Source organism: Aulonocara stuartgranti, assembly GCF_965226115.1.
Source record: "Aulonocara stuartgranti genome assembly, chromosome: 15".
In the NCBI taxonomy this organism is placed as follows: Eukaryota; Metazoa; Chordata; class Actinopteri; order Cichliformes; family Cichlidae; genus Aulonocara; species Aulonocara stuartgranti.
The window spans coordinates 18,764,623-18,789,862 of record NC_138951.1 but is presented as its reverse complement, the minus strand read 5'-3'; the positions used below and the strand labels follow the sequence as shown (position 1 = coordinate 18,789,862).

Genomic DNA, 25,240 nt, shown 5'->3' with positions numbered 1-25,240 from the left:
TGACCACCTGGCGTCTGTCAGACAGGAAGCTAAGGATCCAGCTGCAGAGGGAGCTGCTCAGTCCTAGATCCTGCAGTTTCCTGTCCAGCTTCGAGGGAACGATGGTATTGAATGCTGAGCTGTAATCTACAAACAGCATCCTCACATACGTGTCTCTCTTCTCCAGGTGTGACAGGGCAGTGTGTAGTGTCAGGGCTATGGCATCATCAGTGGACCTGTTGTGGCGGTATGCAAACTGTAGAGGGTCCAGTGAGTCGGGTAGTGCAGAGCAGATGAAGTCCCTGACCAGCTTCTCGAAGCATTTGCTTACGATGGGGGTCAGGGCTACAGGTCGCCAGTCGTTCAATGAGGAGATGGTGGAGGATTTGGGTACAGGGACGATGGTGGCCATTTTGAAGCAGGCTGGGACTACAGACAGAGAGAGGGAAAGGTTGAAGATGTGCGTGAACACTCCAGCCAGCTGAGCCGCGCATGACCTGAGGACGCGGCCGGGAATCCCGTCCGGACCTGTAGCTTTGCGTGCGTTCACCTTCCTGAAGCACTTCCGCACATCCTCCTCAGACACAGTGTGCGCACTGACGTCATCCGCGGTGCGCACACTGTCCGGTCTCATGGTGTTCGCTGTGTCGAATCTAGCGTAGAATACGTTTTACGGTAGGATTAACGTAGCTATATCTGTCTTAGTCTAAGTGCCTTTTGGTTTGATGAACTGCTGGACTTCGAGACCAGCAGGTGTAGGGAAGTCATTTATGGGGTCACACTCTGACCCCACACACACACACACACACACACACACACACACACACACACCCGTACACCTCCACTTTCCAATGTAAGGAACAAACGCTCACTGAAGCATATAAATAAAGACCAGGGCAGTCCTCAGTGCGAGTCTCAGTTCTGGAGGCTGCCCTTGCTAGCAAGAAATTCTGTGAGTCTCTACTGAAGAAGTGTTTTAGAGTATATCTCTTAACACAGAAACACCCCAACACAAGGTTTGACCAGCCTGTTAAGCAGGAGGACGAGGACACTCCTCCCAATAGGAGACAGATTGTTGCAACCCAAAGTGACTGATAACAAGTTTGCACTGATGAAAAACAGAGAGAGACAAACAAAGTACTATAACAGGACGGTGAAGGACATGGACACATTAAACCCAGGGGACTTGGTGCGAGTCCAACCTTTTGAACCACACATCTTATGGACCAAGGCTAGAGTGTGTAACACTCTGGAAAACAGATCCTGTGATGTGGAGTTGGACAACGGCAGAGTCCTCAGAAGGAATCGTCGCCATCTGAGGCGAGCTGGGGAGGTCAAAAAAGACATGTCAGTACATCTCCAGCCTCAGGGACAGAACATTACTGTGCCGACACAGAACAAAGAGAACACACAAAACAGCACCACCAGGTCAGGACGGGTAGTACTACGACCTGGATATCTGCAGGACTATGTATGCAATTAAGGGGTAATCTGTGAGTTATATGTTGTGATTTGTTTACTGGTTAGAGAACAGAACAAAACATCTGTGATAATATTTTGAGTTATGGCTTTGTGATCTGTTTACTTGTTTGGAAGAAAAAAAAAGAGGAAAAGAGACAAAAATGAAAAAAAAAAGAATAAAAGTAATAATAAAGGAAAATGGAAAGAAAGCTAAAAAAGTAGATGAAAGGAAGAAATTTTTATTTTTGAAGAAAATGGTGTCCAACAAAGAAATGTCATATCCAAGTTTTGTTCCAGTTGCAAACTGAGTTCTCAACTTATGAATAGTTCATTGTCTTTGTAAAAGAAAAGGGATGTAGCAATGGGAATTGCATTTACCCATGTGTACCGCCGGGAGTCTTGAGAGTGTATCACCGGAAGGTGAGAAGTGAGACTCATGACTGTTTATTAAGAGTTTAATAAAAGTTTACCTCGGAGGAGGGAAAGTTCAACCGAGCATCTTGTGGAGTTTATAGAGACAACAAGATGAAACAATGTCCAGATGAACAGAACCAAATTTTTAGGACAACATCAAGGTGCAAACAATTCACCCAAAAAAACTCCTCATTTGAAGCTAGCATTTTCCGAGATAAATGGGGTCAATGCAGTTCTTAAGCATGCATGCAAATGTTCATTAGTCAGCTGTGAGCAAGTTTTGTCCATTCATCTTTCAAGAGAATCGCCCATTTGGAGGATGCAGGTGTCCGTGCTGCTACCTCTTGCATGATAAGGGAGCACTGTACCATTTGAGTTAATCCCCCTCTGTTTTTGGCTATAGTGATGTCACAATACAATGAATGTCTGCAAATGAAACAGCATTGAGACACACTAGTTATTATTTGACAGACTACTCCTTGTCTCTCCTTAGTGTTGAGAGACTAGGAGTAGTCTGACAAATAATGAAGTCCCCCTGCTTCAAGTAAAACATTTAATTGAGGCAGCAGCCTAAACAAGCTGCAGTTAATTAAGTGCTTGTTTTTCATGCCAGAGGAGCAAGCATAAACGGTCTAACACTTGCTGAACTGCAGCTACTTTTAAACACTGCACTGACAAAATTGTCTTCATGAAAAGCTTTTTAATGACATTTATTTTCTGGTAGGGGTAGTTGGTCACAATGGGAGCTGTTCAATGTGCAAAGAGAAAGGTTTTTGTGTTAGTACTTAAAGGCAGCTTTTTCCATAACCCATCATTTCAAACAAGCTTTGGAGGATGCGGGCATTGATCCCACTACCTGTCGCATGTGAAGTGAGTGCTCTACCATTTGAGCTAATCCCCCTCTGCTTGCAAGTGACACATGTCCCATGATCTGTGGTGTTTCAGAGCTGCACATATGCAGTCCAGAGTACAGACACACCAGGGCTTTGCTTATGAACCTAGAACTGGGAACTAGAATGCTACTCACGCTGACAACTGACTGTGACCGTGGAGTGCTAGAAGGAGGAACTATCCCAGTATAATTTCCAGAAGCAAAGCTCACATGTGTCCGTTCTCTGCACTGCGCATCTGCAGCTCTACAACGCCACAGCATGTGTGATCAGTAAAGGTCACTAAAGTAAACTTGTCTTAGAGTACTGCACCTCTAGTTATTAAGTTAAACATGTAAACAGGGTGACCCAAGGTCTCACACTGGTTTGATCCCAAACCTCTGCTGATAATGACCCATGCCTTTTTTCAGTAAATGGTAAAAGTTACTACACTCCTCCCTCTTCTCATTTGCTGTGGTTAATGCTGTGGGATATGATTTATTTTTGGTCCTGCGTCAATACACAGTCCGAAAATATCTGTTCGATTGACCAGATTAATTTTACTTTCATCTCTGAAATACGCTATATGTATTTGCTGGTGATTCGCTTCAAAGTCCAACCTTTCTTACACATTTTAAGACTATTTATCAGTGTGTGGTGACGTCACTCGGGGTAGTCTTGTGTGGGGGATTAGCTCAAATGGTAGAGCGCTCGCTTAGCATGCGAGAGGTAGCGGGATCGATGCCCGCATCCTCCAAAGAATTTTGTTTTAGGCATCGTCACAAAAACATATATGTTTGCACAGTGAAATCCCTCTCATCACTTACTCGGACAGTTCAGTTTAACCCTGGGTTTGTTCAGAATCACTACCCTTTCAGCTTGTTCGTGGCCAAAATTGTCCACCAACATATTAGGTCTGTAATTTTTATTATTTTTTACATTTTTATTATTTTTAAACCCCTTGTTTACGTTTACAAAATGCTATAAAATTAATATATCTTTAAAAAAAATCCACTTTCATTGACTTGATTTTAATTCAAATTCAGAACTTTAACCCTTAAATACCAGATAGATCACATAATCCTAGGAACTCATAAATGGAAAAAATCATAAAATCGTATTTGTATTTGCTGATGATTCAGTTTCACAGTCCAACCTCTCTCACACATTTTAAAACTATTTATCGGTGTCTGGTGACGTCACTCACTGACTGATTCAAGCGGCTTGTGTTATTATTGGCCACCAGATGCCACCAAAGACGATGGTGTTAAAAAGTAATGAACCTTTGAGTAATGAACCCTTTTCTATACAAGCTTCAGTGTTTCAGAAAACTTAATTTGGCCAACACTAGTAACCTCATATTATTCAAAGTAAATAAAGTTTATTTATTTATTATACAGACTTTAAAGATAAACATTTTCTGTTGATATAAAACTCTAATGTTAGAGCACTTGCTTCACATGCACAGGCAGTTAAAAAGAAAAAACGTTGGCAGACAGTAAATCTAGTTTAGGGTAAATCTTTCTTTAACAGTGACTATTTTACTCCTCCATTGTTTTAGGGTGATAAATGAAAAAATATAGAGAGCCCATCCTTTAGCTCTGTATAAGCACAGTGCTGAGTCTAGACACATGGGGGCATTGCATGTGGACCTTTAGAAAAAATGCATCTCAACTGTTCTGATACTCCTGACGCATTCGGGATCCCTACAGGTTTTCGAGAAGGCAGCTGTCCTTCTCTCCTGGATCGCCTGGAGCTTTCTTTAGGTGCCTTCCCAGCTTTGACAAAAGTCCAGCTGAGACAAACACATTTACTCAGGACCTTCTTCATGTGATGTTCTTCTGCTTCTCTGGGCGCTGTGTCTGTGGGGATGGTGTTTGCTCTCGGTTGTAGCGTCCTGATGAGAACCAGTTTATGCTCCACTGGATGATGAGAGTCAAACCTTAAATACTGATCCGTATGCGTAGATTTACGGTACACATCAGCTTTTAGATGTCCCCCATTACTGATGGAAATGTCACAATCTAAGAAGGCTAACCTGCCACTTCAGACAGTCTGTCACCCTCTTCCTGTAGCCACTTCCTGAGTCTCGTTTCAGGGGCTCATAAGTATTTTCGTCACTGAGCAGTGACAAAATGTTCTCATGATAGTCTTGCTGGTTTAGCGAAACTATGCACCTACCTTTGTCTGCCTGAATGATGATAATGTTGTTGTCATTACTAAGTGATGTGAGTGCCTTCCTGTCCTCCATGCTGATGTTGGATGCTGGGGGGTTTGCGTTGCTGAGACAGGCCGAAACTTTCGCCCGTAGTTGCTCTGCTTTCACATCTGCAATGTTGTTGTTTCAAATTGCTGTTTCTGTGACTGTAATGAGTTCCACTAGTGGGATTTGTTTTGGCGTCACATCAAAATTCAAACCTTTAGCAAGGATGTTTTTCTCTGTTTGGGTGAGCTGTCTGTCAGACAAATTCTTCACCTACTTGTCCACATACTCGGCATCCTTCTCTCTTCTGGCCGCTGAGGACACTCTTTGTATTTTGCTGTGGTTTCTGACGTACAATAAGTAATTCAAACTTCCTTTGTTGACGGTTTTTAGACTTCCCGTGCTGTGGTAGACAAACCTTCTCAGTAATTTCAAACACCTTTTTAAGAGTATTCTCATCTAGAAGCATTGAAAGTGTCTGTCAGATCCACTCCTCTTCAGATTTTAAACACGTCGAGGGTCAAATTTGTTTGCCTCACCCGTTCATTAAGCAACTTTTAGCAGACTTTTAGGAGTAATCCTGTTTTGTCGGCATCTGAGGCTGAATCTCAGGTGGTTCCTGTAATCAGCCCATTGATGATGGCTAAAGATTACGTTGATGTTTTCTGTGAAGGATATATTCCTGAGTGTCGTGACAGACTAATGAAAGCCCAGTAACAGAAAGGTCTGGGCTTTCCTTGACATCAATGGAAGTGGAATGTGCTATGGCTATGTTTTTAAAAAAGAGAATTTAAAGCAAGAATATTGACTTAAAAAAAATTCATTATGAAGACATATTTATTTTGAAACTTTTTCAAATGTTGTGTACATACAGTATATCATGATTACTAGTTGTCATGCAAATTGTTGTGCTATAGATCTGTGAACTTTAAAATGTTTAACAAAAAAGCCTATTTGAAATCATTACAAGTCTAACAGAAAAAAATGGTTACCCTCAGATGCTAGGTTTTTTTCTCCTCTTGGTTTGTTTATAGAAAAAGAAAAATTAGTAAAAGGTCAGTTTCATTGACACATAAATTATTTATAAATGCATATAACATGAAAGTACCTACACCTATAGGTGTAAGTACTAAAATGTGTATATGAAAAATAAAAATGTAAAGATATTTAAGTCATAAGTAGCATTAGCATTGTTGTCTTTATTATCATGCATAGCTGTGTTGCAATATGAATCACTGATGAAATAAATTCTTTAAAAAGTAAAATATTTAGAAAAAGTCTGAAATTATATGATCAGCTGTCCCCCCACCAAAAAAAACAGAAGTTCATGATATAATTTTGAAGCAAGTATTTTAAAGTTAAATTACTTTTTCATATTAAAATATTTCATTTTGGGAAAACAGAGGAAAAGAAAAATATAAATGATCATGTTGCAAAATAATGTTATTACATATTCTTTGTAGTGAATATAAAACATCTACAATAATGAATAAAAAACAGGAAAACTTCAGAAAATCGAAAAGTCTGAAAAGCAAATAAAATAAGATAAAAAGAAAAAGCTAACAATGTTCTCTAAAAAGAGGTAAAACTAACTATTTGTAGCTTATATCAAGGACACAATACAAAATAAAATATTAAAGCTTGACATCTTTCAGCCAAGTAAATCATTTACTATTTGTATTGATTCATTTTTATTTGGACTGATCTTCGTAATGATTATGTCCTGTATCCTAAGTGCGCCTCAGTGTTTATTTTAACATTGTTTTCTTCAATGATATTTGTTAGGATTGTACTTGATTCACTTCATGTTGAATGCTTCTGTTAAGCCTTTCAGTGCTTGTTCCTCTGTGATGCTTCTCCAGGCCTGTGGAACATCAGCTGGCTTGGCGTCATATTTTTCAGCAAACTGTTCATTGTATTTCACTAAAACATACTTCCAATAGTCCGATGCTTCTACAGAAGGATCTGCTGGAATGTGCCACTCTGGATAATACGCTTTGTAGTCTTTGTAAGGATGCCATTCCTGCTTAGTTAGTGTGTTACGAAATTTACGTCTACTGTACACATCAGTTGTACATAATGTTTCAGCCAGCTTCTCTGTGTCAGTGTATGATCTGCCAAGACCTTGTGGTCGATGCACAGCTGCATGATGCTCAGTGTGTTCTTTCCCTCCAGCCTCACAGGGCACTTTACAAAATGGACACTGTTGTCCACAACCAAACACCCGCTTGAAAAGCTCATCATGTGGTCTGATTGGAAGCTTTTCCAAATCTGCAGCAATATCTTTGGATTTTGAGAATTCCTGCTGAAGTTCTGCTTTTAAGTCTTCTATTGAGGTCTTGAGACTTTTGATAAATGGATAACATGTGCTTTGGATTTGAAACAGGATGGCTTTTTCATCCTCCTCTGATAATAAGATGTCCTTAATTAGATATTTGTGCATGCTGTTGATGAACTCTGTGATGCTTTCCTTGTTATCTTCAAGGTGAGTGCCATCCTTTGCTTTTGATGCCTTATTTAACGCTTCTGTGATTTTTGTAAATATGACCTGCAGGATCTTGTTTTTCAGTTTGCATAAAGTTTCATCCTCTGACATTTTTTGCTTGACGTGCTCATAAATCCAGTTCTTAACATACATTTCATAGTTACTGATGTACCTCACAAAACTATTAAAGTCTTCTTTTTGAAGTAATTCTCTCTGAATGTTGTACTGGAAATAAGAGCGGGAACTGTACTCTGTTGAATGACAGCTGGTCACAATCTCATCTGCAACATCTACTCCCAGTGATCTGTTGACATAGTCTTCCACTGCAGGTTTGATGCAAACTCTGGCAAAATCATTTGCTTTTCGTTGACAGTGATCTCTGTCTTTGTACAAATCGAGAAAGTCTGACAAGTACTGATTCTTGAGCTTCCCCAGCTGATTTTGAGGATTGTTTTTGTACAAGAACTTTTTGTGCATTTCCAGGAACTGCCTTGTGGCAAAGCTACAAATGTGAAGTTTCAGGTCAATCTCAAACTGTATATTTGTTTTGTGGTGTTTGCAACTGTGTTCAAGGAAACTATCAATTTTCTCCAAAAGATCCCTCGTGAAAGACTCATGGTAATCTCCATTTGTCTTTACTGTATCAAGTACAAACTGTGTGCAAGATTCAATTGCACTGTCTGCAAAGCTCTGACAATCATGTAGGAACCAGATTTTTACCTTTTCAAACCAGGAATCTAAATGGGCATTTTTAACTTTAAATGGCTGTTTTCCATATTCTTTTAAGTCAACCTGTAAATCCTTGTTGACTTTCCGGTTTAAGAATTTTTTTTTCAGTTGCATCAGGACTGATCCTGCGATATCTCGGTGTTCCAGACCACACACATTTATTGTTGCTTCTGTCCACATCTTTTCAAACACATCTATCAGCTGTTCATCTGACAGAGATGAATTTTTGTAGTTGCCCAAGAGCTGCATGACCTGCTCTTCAATCACATCTCTGTATTTTCTCTGTATATCTTGAGCCTTCTTTTTGCTGATCTTTAGCTGAAGGGCACAATCAAGTTTAATGCAGACAGACTGTTGAATTTCTTTGGCAAGGCCAATAATACTGTTAGAGAAATCGTTCTTGTATTTCTCTATCAAATTTACATCTCTGTCTTTCCTTTTATAATAGTGAATTAGTTTCTCCATCATTAGCTTTTGTTGGTGTGTTATTTTGTCAGACAGTTGAGATTTTTTGGAATTAACCACTTTTCCCCAAGTGTTAACTTCTGATTCATTGTCAGTATTTAAGATTTCTAACTCTGCTTCTGTCTGCCAGCAGAAAATGTCTTTTCTGAACTCCCACTCCCATTGACTAAACTCTTTGCAAAGGTTGTCATAAGCATGAGCCACAAGAGTGTTTCTGAAACTAAAGATAAAGTTTTCATATTTGACTGCTCTCCACAGACCTTTCATCCATTCGAGAAAATCTGGGATCTGTGTGGCTTTTCTATCTCTGTCATCTTTCATTATTTCCAAAAGAGTTTTCTTGAAATCTGCTACAGCTTCACTGTAACCTGTGTTCACTGGTGCCATTGGTGGGGTTCCAAGCCAGAGTCCAGGGATGTTCCAGTGTTTTTTTTCAATGTCGTAGTCCAGCACATCAGTGAATGCAATAATAGAAGGTTGCTTTTCCATTTTAGCTGCAATTTTGGTCATTTCGTTTAGCTGGTCCAAGAGATGTTTCCTCTCTGTCATGCACTTGGAATGAGCTGAAACACCAGCAACATTTTGGTGTACAAAATGACAAACTGGCTTTTTACCAATTTGCCTCATCCTCAAAAATGCATGCACTGTGATTTGTAGGATATCTTTCATTTCATTTGCATTCTCCATTGCAATGTTGATAATGGTTACATCACTTAGACCAATGACAAAGGTTGCCAGCTGGTTGTCGTGCTCATAACTGTCTTCTAGTTGTGCCATGTCAGGAGATTTTAGACCTTCTGTATCAATGAGAACTATGAAGTCATATTTCAACTCAGTTTTTAAATCTTCACCAACTTTGAGGAAGACCATATAAGCCCCTCTTGTGCATCGGCCACTGCTGACAGGAAACTGCACACCAAACATGGTGTTGAGGAGTGTTGATTTCCCTGTACTTTGAACACCCAACACAGACACTACCAACAGTCTGCTCTTCTCTCCAACCTTCCTATGAAGCTCCATCAGCACATCTGTCACCCATCTCTCTGGAATATTGGAAGCATCTCCATCCAAGAGTTCTAAAGGATATCCATCAAGCAGCATTTTAGCTACAACACTTGGCAGAGCAACTATTTCATCAACAGTTTTTTGTGAGTGCAAAGAAAACTCATAGATCAGCCCCATCTCTCTCATGTAATGCTCTATTCCTAAAGAGCTCTCCAACAAGGTTTGATCCAGCTCTGCAATGAGTTTGGACTCTTTCTTCTTACACTCTTCTTTAAATTTCTTTCTCAATGCGGAGAGTTTTTCCCGTGATTTTGTATCAAGCTTCAGTTTCATCCATTTTAGGAAATAATTTTGTTTTTCCTTGTTGTTCGTAGATAAGTTAGCAATAAAAGTTCTCATTGCTTTGGACAATTTGTAGGTACTTTGCTCCTTCTTAATTTGCTTCACTTCTTGCTGGAGCTGACATTTGTACTCTTCCAGTCCTGAGTCACCAAAATCATCTTTTAATCTACACTGTTCCTTTTCCAACTGTGACAACCTCTTCCAGTTATCTCCCTGCAGAGGAAGTTGTTGCTTCTTGTAGTCGGATATATTGCGGACTCCAATGCCCCTCATAATCTCTTCAGCTGCCTTTTCTTGGTTTTCACTCCTGCATTCATCCACAGACAAACCAAGTTCGACAGCTTTGTCAAACATGTTGATTATTTTCATTGTGGTTACATTTGAGGTCTTAATAGCTGCACAAATATTTTTTGAAAACTCAACAACGCTCATGTTTGAGCGTTTAATTTTGATGCTGAGTTTCGGTAAATCCAATTTTTCTCGTGTTGCCTTCACAGACAATATGTCTCCTTTTGCATTCCTGTCTTTGACATCAACTACCAAGAACAGTTTTGTTTTCACATCTGGTAGAGAAAGCAAAATCTTCTGCTCATGTTCTTCAACTTTGTCCAGGAACACAAAGACAGCAGTTGATACTTGGTAAAGAAAATTGAATTGTGTGAGCGACTCACAAATGTCTCCTCGCAAATTAGCGAAAGCAGCTGGCTCTGGAAAAATGTCAAGATTTTCTCTTCCACTGGGCAGGTACCAACAAACCTCAACCAGTCCATTGGCAATTTTCTTTTCAATTGCTCCTCCTTCCATTTCTCTGTGAATGAAGTAATTGTGATTCTGTTGACCCCGGCTGAGAATCATATTCAAAAGCTGTGACTTGGATAGGTTGCAGTTTTTCAGCCTCACAAATGAATAGAGTGGTATATCTGCTTGAACAATGTTGTCTTCAGTAAAGTGTTTTGATTGAGATGCATCATGTGGACTCCACTCTTTGACAATGTCTCTCAGAGCCCAAAGCATCAGGTTACACTGACTATTATTGCTATGAGGCATCAACAGTGGGACAGAAAACTGGCACATTGACATCTTGAGGGTCATTTGCTGTTGCAAGAAGCTGTCAGCACATTTGAAAAGTGCTACTATGATGTCAGCTGGGTTAAACCTATCATCAGTGTCATCTGTAAGGCAAAAGTCAAGGTCATATTGATCATTAAACTGATCCTCCTCATGGTTATTATTCGGTACCTGTGTACAGTCCCTGCACTCTGCATTGATTTGAAACAATCTTCTAAAGAAGCACCATGGTATATCTTCCACTGTTTGAACAGGATGATCATGTGTGTTGCTTTTGTTGATTTCTAATAGAAGTTGCAGAGTCAGCTTGTTGGGATAAAATTTTTCCAGTCCAAGTTTAGTGATAAAGTTTAACAGGCCTAAAGAAGACAAACAGAAGTTGAAATTAAAGACAACAATTGTTAAAAGAATTTCTTTATAATCTGTGACTGAATTGTTGACTATGTTTGTTATTAAACTATAGATATAATTCAGTTTTTTATTTTTTCTGGGTGAATGAAATATTTCAAACATAAATAGAATATACAGGAAAGACAGGATGCAATCGATGTACCATTTCAGTGGATACTTATTGTTAGGTATTTTAGTACCATGGGAGCATTTACTGGATATTGTTTTATAGTGACATTATGCAGGAAAACGCTGTCATTCAATAAGGCCCCCTTTGTTTTAGTTATTTTTCTCTTTGACCCAAGAATTGATGTGTGAGAATCACAGGCTGGTACAAGGTTGAAATACCACAGAGATCACTCCCTCAGCTACATTAGTTTCTTAATCTTTTAGACGCCTGTTGAAGGCCAAATGGTTTGTTTCAGATTTCACTAATGTAAGAACTCTTCGTTTTGTGCCTTGAAAATATGTCGCTGAGATAATCACAATTGTAGCTGAACTAATAAACTACACAAAGGATGCTTCTTCACCCAAGGGCAGGAAGACGCTGCCTTATCTTGGTCTGTACTGGTTTAAACTGATAATCTGCTGTCTCATGAATTTTACCCTCTATATAAACTGTTGTACTTGTGAATAAAGTTGAGTCACTTTGGGAAGACAATCTAAAGCAGTCTCTGTTTTCTTGTTCTCCCAAGCTGCTCCCGAGCTGCTCGTACTAACACGCTGAATGGCATGCTTGAATATTACTTGAGAATATATTTGACTGTGTTACAGACTAAGGGACATTCTCTGCTGATAGGTGAAGGTACATTCTCTGCTGATAGACGTCCACGCCTCGAAGGAAGCCGATCCACGGAGTAGGCCCTGGAAACAGTTTCCTTCACTTATGTAACTAGATCACCTGTTATTTGTCTTTAAACACCTTGTAATGTGTTCTGTTGCTTCAGAGTTTTTCTTCAAAAACAAAATGGGATATGTGGCCTGTGTGGCCTTTTGGGCAAACACTGAAAAGCTGAAGACTGAGTGACAATTTAATTTTTTTTTAATTGAAATGCCCCTGTAGCAATAAGAAAATACTAACAAGCATTTTTTATGTTGAAACAGCTGAAGCTACCATTATCATTAGCTTCAACTGTTTGTGCACAGACTAGAATTATGCAGAAACTACATCAGTGAAACACAGTCAGAAATTATTAAATCTTTAGGACTTATAATTATTAATCCATAACTGGTGTTTGGTTACTGTTGCTTTATGTACTGTAGCACAACTTAAACTCATCTGGCTTTTTTGTTAAAATTTCCCAGGTGACCCAACTTTGGAAACAGTGATAATACTGCATGACAGTTGTGTCGAGTAGAAACTAATTCAGACTGTGGTGTGTGGCTAAACTCTGGATTGAAGCTCTCTTATATTAGACAACCACTGTTTTGTTGCCACAGGCTTAGATGACCATAATGACCAACAACAATTACTAAATTTCTGAATTTACAATAATTCATTTATAGAATTTAATATTTTCTTTATTGTTGTTTGCCTTTTCACTAATAGATTTTAAACAACTATTTTAGCAGGTTCCCTTTGACTTTAAAAAATTAAACTGGCCCTGGGCCCTTTTCTTTTAAGAAAAGTAAATTGATTGTTGATGATACTAAGAAACTTATTACATTTAACTCTTTGAACTGTTGAAATTATTCTCATGGTGGCAAACACTAACTACTATGATGAAACAGAGGAAAATTACATGCATGTAAACATAATGCCTAATACCTTTTAAATGATAAATTTTGACTAACAGCATTAATGTGTATGGCTGTGTACCTGGAGTCTTGTCTTCTGTGTCCATCATTCGTGAATCTGATTGTTCCTCCGTGTCCTCTTCTCTATAAACCTAAAGACAAAATATTATTTACTTAATATAGAGTTATGAAAAATAATACTTTGACATTAATCAGTCAAACAGATAGACAAACAATGAATACTTCACTGAGTTAATACAAAGATTACTAACCATGATTTTCACTTCTGAGCTATTTTTTAGATGTATATTTAAATATGTTCTAACATATGTGCCCTATAAAACCTGTACAAAGTACTAAAATAAAAGATCATTTTTATTGCCACTGTTGCAGGAACACTGAAAAATAGTTTAGCAACTGCCTGGGTATGGCAGCATAGATCCAAAATATATGTAACAATTGCAATATAAAAAGTGGAAGAAATAAAACGTTATATACAATACAATGAGCAGAGAGACGCGAGGAATACCAAAATACACAGAGTAAAGCAGACGACACGACGAGGGACACAGGCAGACACACACTATAAATACACACAAGGTAATGAGGGAATGACACACAGGAAGGGACCACAGCTGAACTACACTCAACAAAAATATAAACGCAACACCTTTGTTACTGCTCCCATTCCCCATGGGATGGACGTAGAGACCTAAAATTCATTCCAGATACACAATATAACCATCCCTCCCAAACAGTGGTCACAAATCAGCCCAAATGTGTGGTAGTGGGCACATCTGCTATATTGAGATAATCCATCCCACCTCACAGGTGTGCCACATCAGGATGCTGATCTGACATCATGAGTAGTGCACAGGTGTACCTCAGACTGCCCACAACAAAAGGCCACCCTGGAATGTGCAGTTTTGTCTCACAGCAAAATGCCACAGATGCCACAAGCAATGAGGGAGCGTGCAATTGGCATGCTGACAGCAGGAATGTCAACCAGATCTGTCGCCCGTGCATTGAATGTTCATTTCTCAACCATAAGCCGTCTCCACAGGCGTTTCAGAGAATATGGCAGCACATCCAACCGGCCTCACAACCGCAGACCTCGTGTAACCACACCAGCCCAGGACCTCCACATCCAGCAGGTTCACCTCCAAGATCGTCTGAGACCAGCCACCCAGACAGCTGCTGCAACAATTGGTTTGCACAACCAAACAATTTCTGCACAAACTGTCAGAAACCGTCTCAGGGACGCTCAACTGCATGCCCGTCGTCCTCATCGGGGTCTTGACCTGACTCCAGCTCGTCGCCGTAACAGACTTGTGTGGGCAAATGCTCACATTCGATGGCGTCTGGCACGTTGGAGAGGTGTGCGCTTCACGGATGAATCATGGTTCACATTGTTCAGGGCAGATGGCAGCTGAGAATGTCCCAGTTCTTGCATGGCCAGCATACTCACCGGACATGTCACCCATTGAGCATGTTCGGGATGTGCTTGACCGGCGTATACGACAGCGTGTACCAGTTCCCACGAATATCCAACAACCTCGCACAGCCATTGAAGTGGAGTGGACCAACATTCCACAGGCCACAATTGACAATCTGATAGACTCCATGCAACAATGTGTTGCACTGCATGAGGCAAATGGTGGTCACACCAGATACTGACCGGTTCTGGGTCCCCAGACCCCCAATAGCGCAAAAAACTGCACATTCCAGGGTGGCCTTTTGTTGTGGGCAGTCTGAGGTACACCTGTGCACTACTCATGATGTCAGATCAGCATCCTGATGTGGCACACCTGTGAGGTGGGATGGATTATCTCAATATAGCAGATGTGCCCACTACCACACATTTGGACTGATTTGTGACCACTGTTTGGGAGGGATGGTTATATTGTGTATCTGGAATGAATTTTAGGTCTCTACGTCCATCCCATGGGGAATGGGAGCAGTAACAAAGGTGTTGCGTTTATATTTTTGTTGAGTGTAATTCACAAGACGAGACGCGGATCTACAAAGTAAAACAGGAAACACACAGACTGTTTTACAACATCAACTCAGGAACATGAACAGAGCACAGAGGAAAGACGCAGGTAGTGCTGATAAAACACTAAAGCACTAAACACAAGAACCAAACCCTAAGAACTAATACAAAATAAGAATAAACACAAAACACAAGTTGATACCAAACATGAAACACAAAACGCTGGGTCGGACGACCCAAGACCATGACAAAGTATAGTTAAAAGTGAGTGTTTGTTTTATGAATCTCTTTTTAATTATTTTATTAATCAATAAACAAACTTTGACCCCAAATCCTGCTGATTTCCTACCATCCATTAACACCTCCTCTACTCACCCTGGTCACTCCTCCCCACCCCCAACAACAGCATCCAATACACACTTAACACAAGGCTCCAGCCTGCCTCTCTCAACCACCCAGCTTAGGAGGGAAGTGAGGAGGATTAAAGCCAGGAAAGCTGCAGGTCTAGATGGCATCAGCTCAAGGGTTGTCATGTCCTGCGCAGACCAACTGTGTGGGGTGATGGAGCACCTCCTCAACCAGAGCCTGAGGCAGCTCTGGAAAACCTTCTGTGTTGTACCAGTGCCAAAGACCTCAACAGCTATGGGCCGGTGGCTCTGACATCCCACTTGATGAAGACCCTGGAGCGGCTGGTCCTGGCTCAGCTTTGGCACCTGGTGAGCTCATCACTTCAGTTTGCGTAGCAGCAAAAACTGGTTTGCAAAAAGGCTGCAACTTCAGTGGTGTGGCTTTGTTCCGTCAGATACACAACAAAGCACTATTTTTGGTAGCACATGCTAGCGGGCCGTCGTTATTACCGTGTTTTTTTGGAAAATACGGCACACTTAAAATCAATCCTTTGATTTTTCTGAAAATCAACAGTGCCACTTATAATCCTGTGTGTCTTATGTATGAATTCTGGTTGTGTTTACTGACCTGGAAACGATTTTATGTCGTACACGGCGCTCGAAAAGGTTTTAGTATGACTTTTCTAAGCTACGAATCCGCACCGCTTGATGGATTGTTGGAGCATTACGGCTATCGTAGGCAGGAGCCTCGCGGGGTGATAAAAACTGTGCTTCAACATAATATTACCGTATTGTGTGTGTATAACCTCCTTTTAAGTTTTGTGGATATTCTACATGGTTATGCTGAAGATATGTTGGCCATTTTCCACTGGAAATGCCTTTTGGTTAAACTGTCAGCAAGGAATTAGCATTTGCACTGTTAATTTTTATATAACTGTAATGCACATAAAAACAGCTGCTTGTTTATGTGAAAATACATTGATGGGGTTTTTTGCACTAATAAAGTTGTAAAGTATTTTGTCTCGTGTCAATGATATCGTCAGTCACCTGGATTTTAGACTACCTCACTGACCGACCACAGTATGTGAGAACTCAGGGCTGTGTGTCGGAGAGGGTCGTCTGCAGTACGGGGGCCCCACAGGGAACCGTTCTGGCTCCGTTCCTCTTCACCATCTACACTGCAGACTTCTCCCACAACTCCACCCAGTGCTTCCTGCAGAAGTTCTCTGACGACTCTGCAATAGTCGGCCTCATCACTGATGGGGACGACAAGGAGTACAGTACAAAAGTGCATCACCCCATCACTAGGTGTCCCAGGCTTCTACCTTTCTACCTTTAAAACCCGCCTTCCAGCCAAATGGCTGGTAAGCTTTTAGCTAAGCTTTAGCTTCAGCCAAGTGGAAGCTACATTGGCTAGTCATTCATATGTAAATTAGGTTGTTACCTGGGAATTCTGGAGGGAGGGGAGTGGGTGTGTGTGATTGAGGGGGTGGGGGAGCTGCTAAAAGCTGTGAACTTCCTTTTGTGTTCGCTTTGATGCATTCTCAATCATCCAGGGAAATAAATCTCCAAAAGTCACCAACTTGGAGTGTTTCAGTTTGCCATCTAGCTTCCACTTGGCTGAAGCTAAAGCCTAGCTAAAAGCCATTTGGCTGGTAGGAGGGTTTTAAAGGTAGAAAAGCCAACTGGCTGCTCTCCGGGGCCCTAAGTGTTAAAAAAACTAATGTAACAGGATGATTTTTGGTGAGCAGTTATCAAATAGCTGTTAACAAGTAGATAAAGTCCCTAGGTTGCATCACTTTGACCACAGTTAATAGCACAATAACAGGATAACAAAAAAATTATTTCCTCATATTTCAAAACTGTCTTCACTTCTGTGCGAATATTCACAGACTCGCCTTTTACTCTGAGAGTAATGTAAATTAACATGCATATGACCCTGAGTGGCATACCAGAATTAATCCATAGTGTTTTATATGACACTTTCACACCCTTTGCAGCTATCTAACATCTAACTCTTCTGGGAAGACTTTTCACAAGGACCAAATTTATCTTTCCACATATATATAACAAGGTACCGGCTGCATAACAATGGTAACATGAGCAGTTTTCTCATGATATAGCTGAATGAAGTCATGCATAATGTAAAAAATATCAGTCTTGACACGGAACCCTGTCAAAAAATGAACCTTTTTCATGTGGTTGCAGTGTGCATCAAGCTATTGAGGAAGTTTTCCAGGCTGTACCTATTTTGCAAGTGGAGAATTCAAAGAGTAGAGGAGCAGGAAAGAACATCTTCGTCCATGAGATCCAGAGAGGTGAGAAGACATAAAGATGGACATAAATAGGAAAGTTTGTTTTTGACCATTCTTCCAGAAGAGGATTTATGAGGTCAGACACTGATGTTGGACGAGAAGGACTGGCTCGCAGTCTCCTCTCTGAAAAAAACCACCAACATGGCGCCTGTGTTCGGCTTGGCCGGTGTTGCTGCTCCGTGTGTTTGTTGACTGTTCCTGTTTATTGTTTTTTTTTATTTTGTCATCTCAGCTCTGATATATCCAGATGGTCTATTTCAGGGGTTGGCAACCCTAGGCATGCGTGCCAGAGCTGGCACGCGAAGGGTTAACTGATGGCACAACCATAGCTGGACTATCGGGCATACCGGGCATTTGCTCGGTGGGACGATGGTAATTTTTCGTTTTTGTGGGCCGATGATTTGTAACGGTATAAACAATGAAAGGTGGTGGATTGGCCAGATGCTGTGTAAAAATAACTCAGTTGTTTGGTGGTGGCTGTGGTGTAGCTTCCACAGATTCAGTAACATTAGCAAGTGGTGGAGGCCAGAAGGTGGATGAAGGGAGGCAAGAGGAGAGACAATCACTTTTTGGCACAACACCTGTCTGAGTGTCAGGTGAACTGAACTTCAGGTAAGAAGTTATGACCTGCAGTCTATCTGGGTCAGCTATAAACCAAGTTTAGGTGGAGTTTATTTTCATTGTGCTAACTTTTTACAGTCAGTTACAATAACTCGTACTGCGCACTAGCTAGCATGACAGAGTTTCTATACAGCTGGGTGGGTGCTATGATATTACTGATAGAGAACTTTATTTTATTCATAAGATTAGTTAGTAGAGTTTCCGACCTTCCCGTACAAACGGAATCGTTCCATATTCAGAGAAAATATTACGCATTTCTTGTTGAGCTGAAAATGAACGCAGTTTGTCCCGGACTTCAGCTAGAATGGAAAAAGACACAAAGCTGGAGTTATTCTGTGTCTTTACGCTGTCAGCTGCCTCTTCTTCTCTTAATCTCTCCCCCTCCCTCTCCTGTTGCTACTTCAATCATGAAATGATCAATGATCAGCTGATCGGCTTTTCTCTCTTGTTTATTTATCTCCCACTTTGCGCCAGAAAGAGGAAACCAGCGAAGGTTGCGCTAAACAACAGCAGCACATTTAAGCTTGATCAGCTGTTGTTAGAATTTATTTAATATTAATTTCTAGAATCGTCTGATGTTTGCTGGAGCCACAGCTGTAAAGCTGCTGGTCATAATATCGGTTATGACGATATGTGGTGAGAGGGAAACATGCAGATGAAACCAGGAGATGTCCTTACTGAATCATCAGAGCTGAACAGGTGATGGAGAAACAGGTTTACCTTTTAGGTGACATGAATGAGTAGAAGTGTTTCTGAGAGACAAATAACACCAGGATCCTTTTATAAGTAGCTGACAGCTGGTTACTGTTCAGGGGCAGATCTAGCAAAGTTTTGCCAGGGGGCCAGGTAGGGCATTAGCAGGGAAAGGGGGGCACAAAGAAATACTTTTCTTTCTTAGTCTCATTTAAAATGTCTCGCTTTTAATAAATAATTATCTGAATCTTACAACCAAAGTTTTTATCTAATGTAAAATGTATAGAAATCATACATATACCAACAAGACTGTACATCACTATCACAACAGTGTTGTTGGAGACCATAAATAGCATTTGCATTTTCTGTTGTACAGTTCATTTGCTTTTATGGATAAAAAGTGTCTCTTTTTGTTTCAAAATAGCTGATAACTATTCGCTGATAGGTGCCAACATCTGCAAACAAATATAATTCTATAAAGTTGTTCTATATAGTGTGTAACTGTTCATATAGAGCGTTATTAAATTTATTGCTAATGCAATCATATGGCACATTGACTTCTGAGGAAATTTTAGACGGCACTCATCATCAAAAAGGTTGCCGACCCCCGGATTACAGCATGTTGTAGGTATTACAGGTACTGCACTGCAGTGGTTTGTATCATATCTATCTATCAGACTCCAATTTGTTCATGTAAATGGAGAGTCCTCTTCACACACTAAGGTCAATTATGGAGTTACACAGGGTTCAGTGCTAGGACCAATTCTATTTACATTATACATGCCTTCATTAGGCAGTATTATCAGAAGGCATAGCATACATTTTCACTGCTATGCAGATGACACCCAACTCTATCTACCCATAAAGCCAGATAACACACAATAATTAATTAAACTGCAGGAATATCTTAAAGACATAAAGACCTTGATGACCTCTAATTTTCTGCTTCTTAATTTTGATAAAACTGAGATTATTGTACTTGGCCCTGAAACTCTTAGAAATATGGTATCTAACCAGATTCTTACTCTGGATGGCATTACCTTGGCCTCCAGTAACCCTGTGAGGAACCTTGGAGTCATTTTTGACCAGGACATGTCCTTCAACGCACATATTAAACAAATATGTAAGACTGCGTTCTTCCATTTGCGCATCATCTCTAAAATTAGAAATATCCTGTCTCAGAGTGATGCTGAAAAACTAGTTCATACATTTATTACTTCCAGGCTGGACAACTGTAATTCATTATTATCAGGATGTCCTAAAAACTCCCCGAAAAGCCTCCAGTTAATCCAAAATGCTGCAGCAAGATTACAGACAGGGCCTAGAAAGAGAGAGCATATTTCTCCTGTTTTGGCTTTTCTTCATTGGCTCCCTGTTAAATCCAGAATTGAATCCAAAATCCTGCTCCTCACATACAAGGTCTTAAATAATCAGGCCCCATCTTATCTTAATGACCTTGTAGTACCATATCACCCTATTAGAGCACTTCACTCTCGCGCTGCAGGCTTACTTGTTGTTCCTAGAGTATTTAGAAACGTGGATTACTGCAGAAGTGCGTGCACTTCTGAGGACCCGAGACTCTGCCTTCAAAGCAGGAGATAAGGTGGCGCTTAGAAGAGCTAGGGCCGAACTTTCTCGGGCCATCAGAGAGGCAAAGCGCGCACATGCCCAGAGAATCCACAACCACTTCAAGGACAGCGGCGACACACTGCACATGTGGCAGGGCTTACAAGCCATCACTAACTACAGGACGACATCACCTGTCTGTGACGGTGACGGCTCCCTCCCAGATGCGCTGAACAGCTTCTACGCTCGGTTCGACAGGCAGAACGACGTGGCGGCGAGGAAGTCCACCTCTCCTCCGAACGACCAGGTGCTGTGTCTCACTACACCTGAGGTGAGGAAAACTCTACACAGAGTCAACCCACGTAAAGCTGCTGGACCAGACAACATCCCAGGCAGAGTGCTCAGAGAATGTGCTGAACAGCTGGCAGATGTTCTCACCGACATCTTCAACATCTCTCTGAGCAGTGCCGTCGTTCCCATGTGCTTCAAGGCCACCACCATCGTCCCCGTGCCCAAGAAGTCTTCTGTGTCCTGTCTCAATGACTACCGTCCTGTTGCACTTACACCCACCATCATGAAGTGCTTCGAGCGGCTCGTCATGAGACACATCAAGACCCTGCTGCCCCCCTCACTGGACCCACTGCAATTTGCGTACCGCCATAACCGCTCAACGGACGACGCCATCTCTACTGCACTCCATCTTGCCCTCACACACTTGGACAAGAAGGATACACATGTTCGAATGCTGTACATAGATTTCAGCTCAGCATTCAACACGATCATCCCCCAACAACTGATCGGAAAGCTGAGCCTGTTGGGCCTGAACACCTCCCTCTGCACCTGGATCCTGGACTTTCTGACCGGAAGGCCTCAGTCAGTACGGATCGGGAACTGCACCTCCAGCACCACCACACTGAGCACTGGGGCCCCACAAGGCTATGTGCTCAGTCCTCTGCTGTTCACACTGCTGACTCATGACTGTGTAGCAACACACAGTTCAAATTATGTCATTAAGTTCGCTGATGACACGACCGTGGTGGGTCTCAATAGCAAGAACGACGAGTCAGCGTACAGAGAGGAAGTGCAGAGGCTAACGGTCTGGTGTAAGGACAACAACCTGTCTCTGAATGTTGACAAGACAAAAGAGATGGTTGTTGACTTTAGGAGGACACGAGGCGACCATTCACCGCTGAGCATCAACGGCTCCTCTGTGGAGATCGTCGACAGCACCAAATTCCTGGGTGTCCACCTGGAGAAGGACCTCGGCTGGTCCCTCAACACCAGCTCCCTGCACAAGAAAGCCCAACAGCGTCTCTTCTTTCTGAGAAGACTGAGAAGGGCCCAGCTTCCACCACCGATCCTGACCACCTTCTATAGAGGAACTATCGAGAGTATCCTGAGTGGCTGTATCACTGTCTGGTTTGGGAACTGTGCCATATCGCACCACAAGACCCTACAGCGGATAGTGGGAACAGCAGAGAAGATCATCGGGGTCTCTCTCCCCTCTATTGAGGACATCTACACTACACGCTGTATTCGCAAAGCCACCAGCATTGTGGCTGATTGGACACACCCCTCTCACACACTCTTCACACTCCTACCATCTGGAAAAAGGTACCGAAGCATTCGGGCACACACATCCAGACTGTGCAACAGCTTTTTTCCACAAGCCATCCGTCTCCTCAACAAAAAGGGACTGGACTGATAAACGCGCGCACACACACACACACACACACACACACACACAACATTATCACTCAGCTTAACGTAACTACCTCAAGCATTGAGTCTAGACTGACTAATCAACACAAGCGCAAACACACTGACCTACACCACCAAACTATCGTATACACCAACCTGTAAATGCTCTTTTGCACAATATTATTACTGGATTTTTGCACTAACTTCTTTACTTCCTAGTCTTCCTTAGATAGTTAGTTTTTTGTTAATTTATGTTGTCATTTATGTTAGGTCAGTCTGTCTTGTCTCTGCTAGCCAGCTAACTCTTAGCCTCTTAGTTAGCTAGTTTGGTGTTAACTTATGTTGTAAATTTATGTTGCATGTAGCACCTTGGTCCTGGAGGAACGTTGTTTCGTTTCACTGTGAACTAAATGTATATGGTTGAAGTGACAATAAAGCCAACTTGAACTTGAACTTGAATTTAAAAGTAGAATGGGAGGGAGAGCCTTCAGTTTTCAGGCCCCTCTTCTGTGGAACCAGCTTCCAGTTTGGATTCGGGAGACAGACACTATCTCTACTTTTAAGATTAGGCTTAAAACTTTTTTGCTAAAGCATATAGTTAGGGCTGGATCAGGTGACCCTGAATCATCCCTGAGTTATGCTGCAATAGGTGTAGGCATTTCTTCTTCAGTCACCTTTCTTACTATGTGTTAATAGTCTCCACTGAATCATACTTGTTATTAATCTCTGGTTCTCTTCCACAGCATGTCTTTTATCCTGTCTTCCTTTGTTCTCCCTAACCGGTCGCTGCAGATAGCCGCCCACCCTGAGCCTGGTGCTCCCGGAGGTTTTGTCCTGTTAAAAGCCAAAGTGCTTGCTCATAGAGAGTCATATGATTGTTGGGTTTTTCTCTGTATGTATTATTGTAGGATCTACCTTACAATATAAAGCGCCTTAAGGCAGCAGTTGTTTTGATTTGGCGCTGTATAAAGAATTTTATTTTTATTTTATTTATTTATTTATTTTTTGTTTCACACATGGTACAGCAGTAATGCATTCCCATACACAACCTTCCTTTCAATTAAAGTAACACTGTTTCCGTGCATGAAAAGGAGCAGGAAGAAGAATAAATTCTTCTTTGAATTGAACTGAATTGAACTTTTTTCCACTATAACAGCTTCAACTCTTCTGAGAAGGCTTTCCATGAGGTTTGGGAGTATTTATGGGAATTTTGACCATTCTTCCAGAAGCACATTTGGGAGGTCAAACACTGATGATGGACGAGAAGGCCTGGCTCACAGTCTCCACTTCATCAAAAAGGTGTTCTATCTTGTTGAGGTTGGAACTCTGTGCAGGCCTGTCAAGATCTTCCACACCAAATTAGCCTGCCACTTCATGGCTGATTTCTGTCGTTCCTAATCCCTTTCCAAAAAGCAGACTGTAGAATATTGAGGACTGAACTTGCACAGAAAGCATCCTATGACAGTACCATGCGGGAAATCACTAAGCTTCGAGAGAGTGAACTTAAAAGACACTTTACTTGTATTATAGCAAAAGTGTTATAATACAAAAACAGCCAAGGAGGCCCAGGATGAAACTTTTACCTCAGAGAGAGAGAGAGAGATTGATTATTAATTGTTATTAATTATCACAGAATTGACACTTCTATCTTCCTACTTTTCACATGTGCTTATCACATACAAAACAAATTAAAGAGGTAAAAAAATGAATGCTTAACCTATTCTGAAGGACTTGCTCAAATATCTAACCCTTACACCTGTAGAGACCTTTGAGCTTTGTGTTATTGTAATCATAATGATGCCATGTTAGTGACTAGTTTGACTTAGACAGACATCCTAACTAGAAGCAGTTTCCAGTGTATGTACCAGGTTTAAGCAAAATTAAATCTGAGCCATTCTTACACACCTGACGTGTCTCTGATTGGCTTGTATAGTTTGGTTAGGTTGAATTTTCACAGGGATTCTTTATCTTCATATTCTCTCTATGCATTAATATTAATCATTAATAAACATAATAAGTTAACAATATTTGCTAAAGGACCTTACCTGGCTTTTCTTTTTGTCTGCACAAAAAAAGACTTAACCTGCTGGTTTGCTGCTGAAGCTGTCAGTTTAAGTTTCCAGGCAACTCTGCGTGAATAAAGATTGGGATCTAAGACTTTAAACATTTATCCTCCCCTGTACAGAAAACAAAAATGTTGTCTTACCTGTTTCAGACCCAGGTGCTGTCTCAGTGACAAAAGAAAACTAGCTTATCCACATAACAGGGTGAACACATAATGGAGAGATGTGCAAATTAGGGCAGAGGCTAGAATATGACATTCAAGCTGAAACAGAGGGCGATAGCAAGATGGTAAGATTGATTCATCATTCCAGTTGTCAGTTTGGCCAGGAGTCATTTCAAGCAAACAGGCTGGAATAAATCCATCAGCTTTTGGTCTTTATTACAAGAAGCAAGACTTTACAAACACCAACATGGGATGGGAAGCTCAAAACAGGCATTCCGATACTGTGTAGAGATTCCAAAGCACAGGTGTTTCAAAACACTGCTCGACTGTCCATGAGGGCAAGAGGGCATCTCGCCCCTGCGGGTGGTCTATTCTTCAAGTCCTCCACCAGAGGCCTGGGAGCTTGAGGGTCCTGCGCAGTATGTTTGTTGTTCTTAGGACTGAATTCTTCTGAACAGAAATCTCAGATGTTTTTCCTGGGATCTGCTTGACCACTTGCCTAGCTTGGGTGGGTGTCACTGCACCAAGCACTCTGATTACCACTGGGACCACTGCTACCTTCACCCTCCACATCTTCTCGAGCTCTTCCCCTTGGTACTTCTCCAGCATCCTGTGTTCCTTCTTCCTGAT

The 25,240-nt window shown here is 41.2% G+C and overlaps 2 protein-coding genes across 2 annotated transcripts in view; both read right to left on the bottom strand.

Moving 5' to 3' along the window:
• The window catches only part of esco2 (establishment of sister chromatid cohesion N-acetyltransferase 2), a gene marked incomplete at its 5' end in the record, with an annotated part of 134,545 nt that overhangs the window by 44,951 nt on the left and 64,354 nt on the right, over nt 1-25,240 (bottom strand). The gene's annotated exons all lie outside the window — the stretch shown is intronic.
• LOC309688862 (up-regulator of cell proliferation-like) lies at nt 4,572-24,512 on the bottom strand. The gene is made up of 3 exons (XM_082504904.1): nt 24,429-24,512; nt 13,230-13,299; nt 4,572-11,379 (listed from the first exon to the last, which is right to left on the bottom strand). The coding sequence occupies exons 2-3, from the start codon at nt 13,255-13,257 to the stop codon at nt 6,725-6,727; spliced, it is 4,683 nt and encodes a 1,560-aa protein (XP_082361030.1). The 5' UTR covers nt 13,258-13,299; nt 24,429-24,512; the 3' UTR covers nt 4,572-6,724.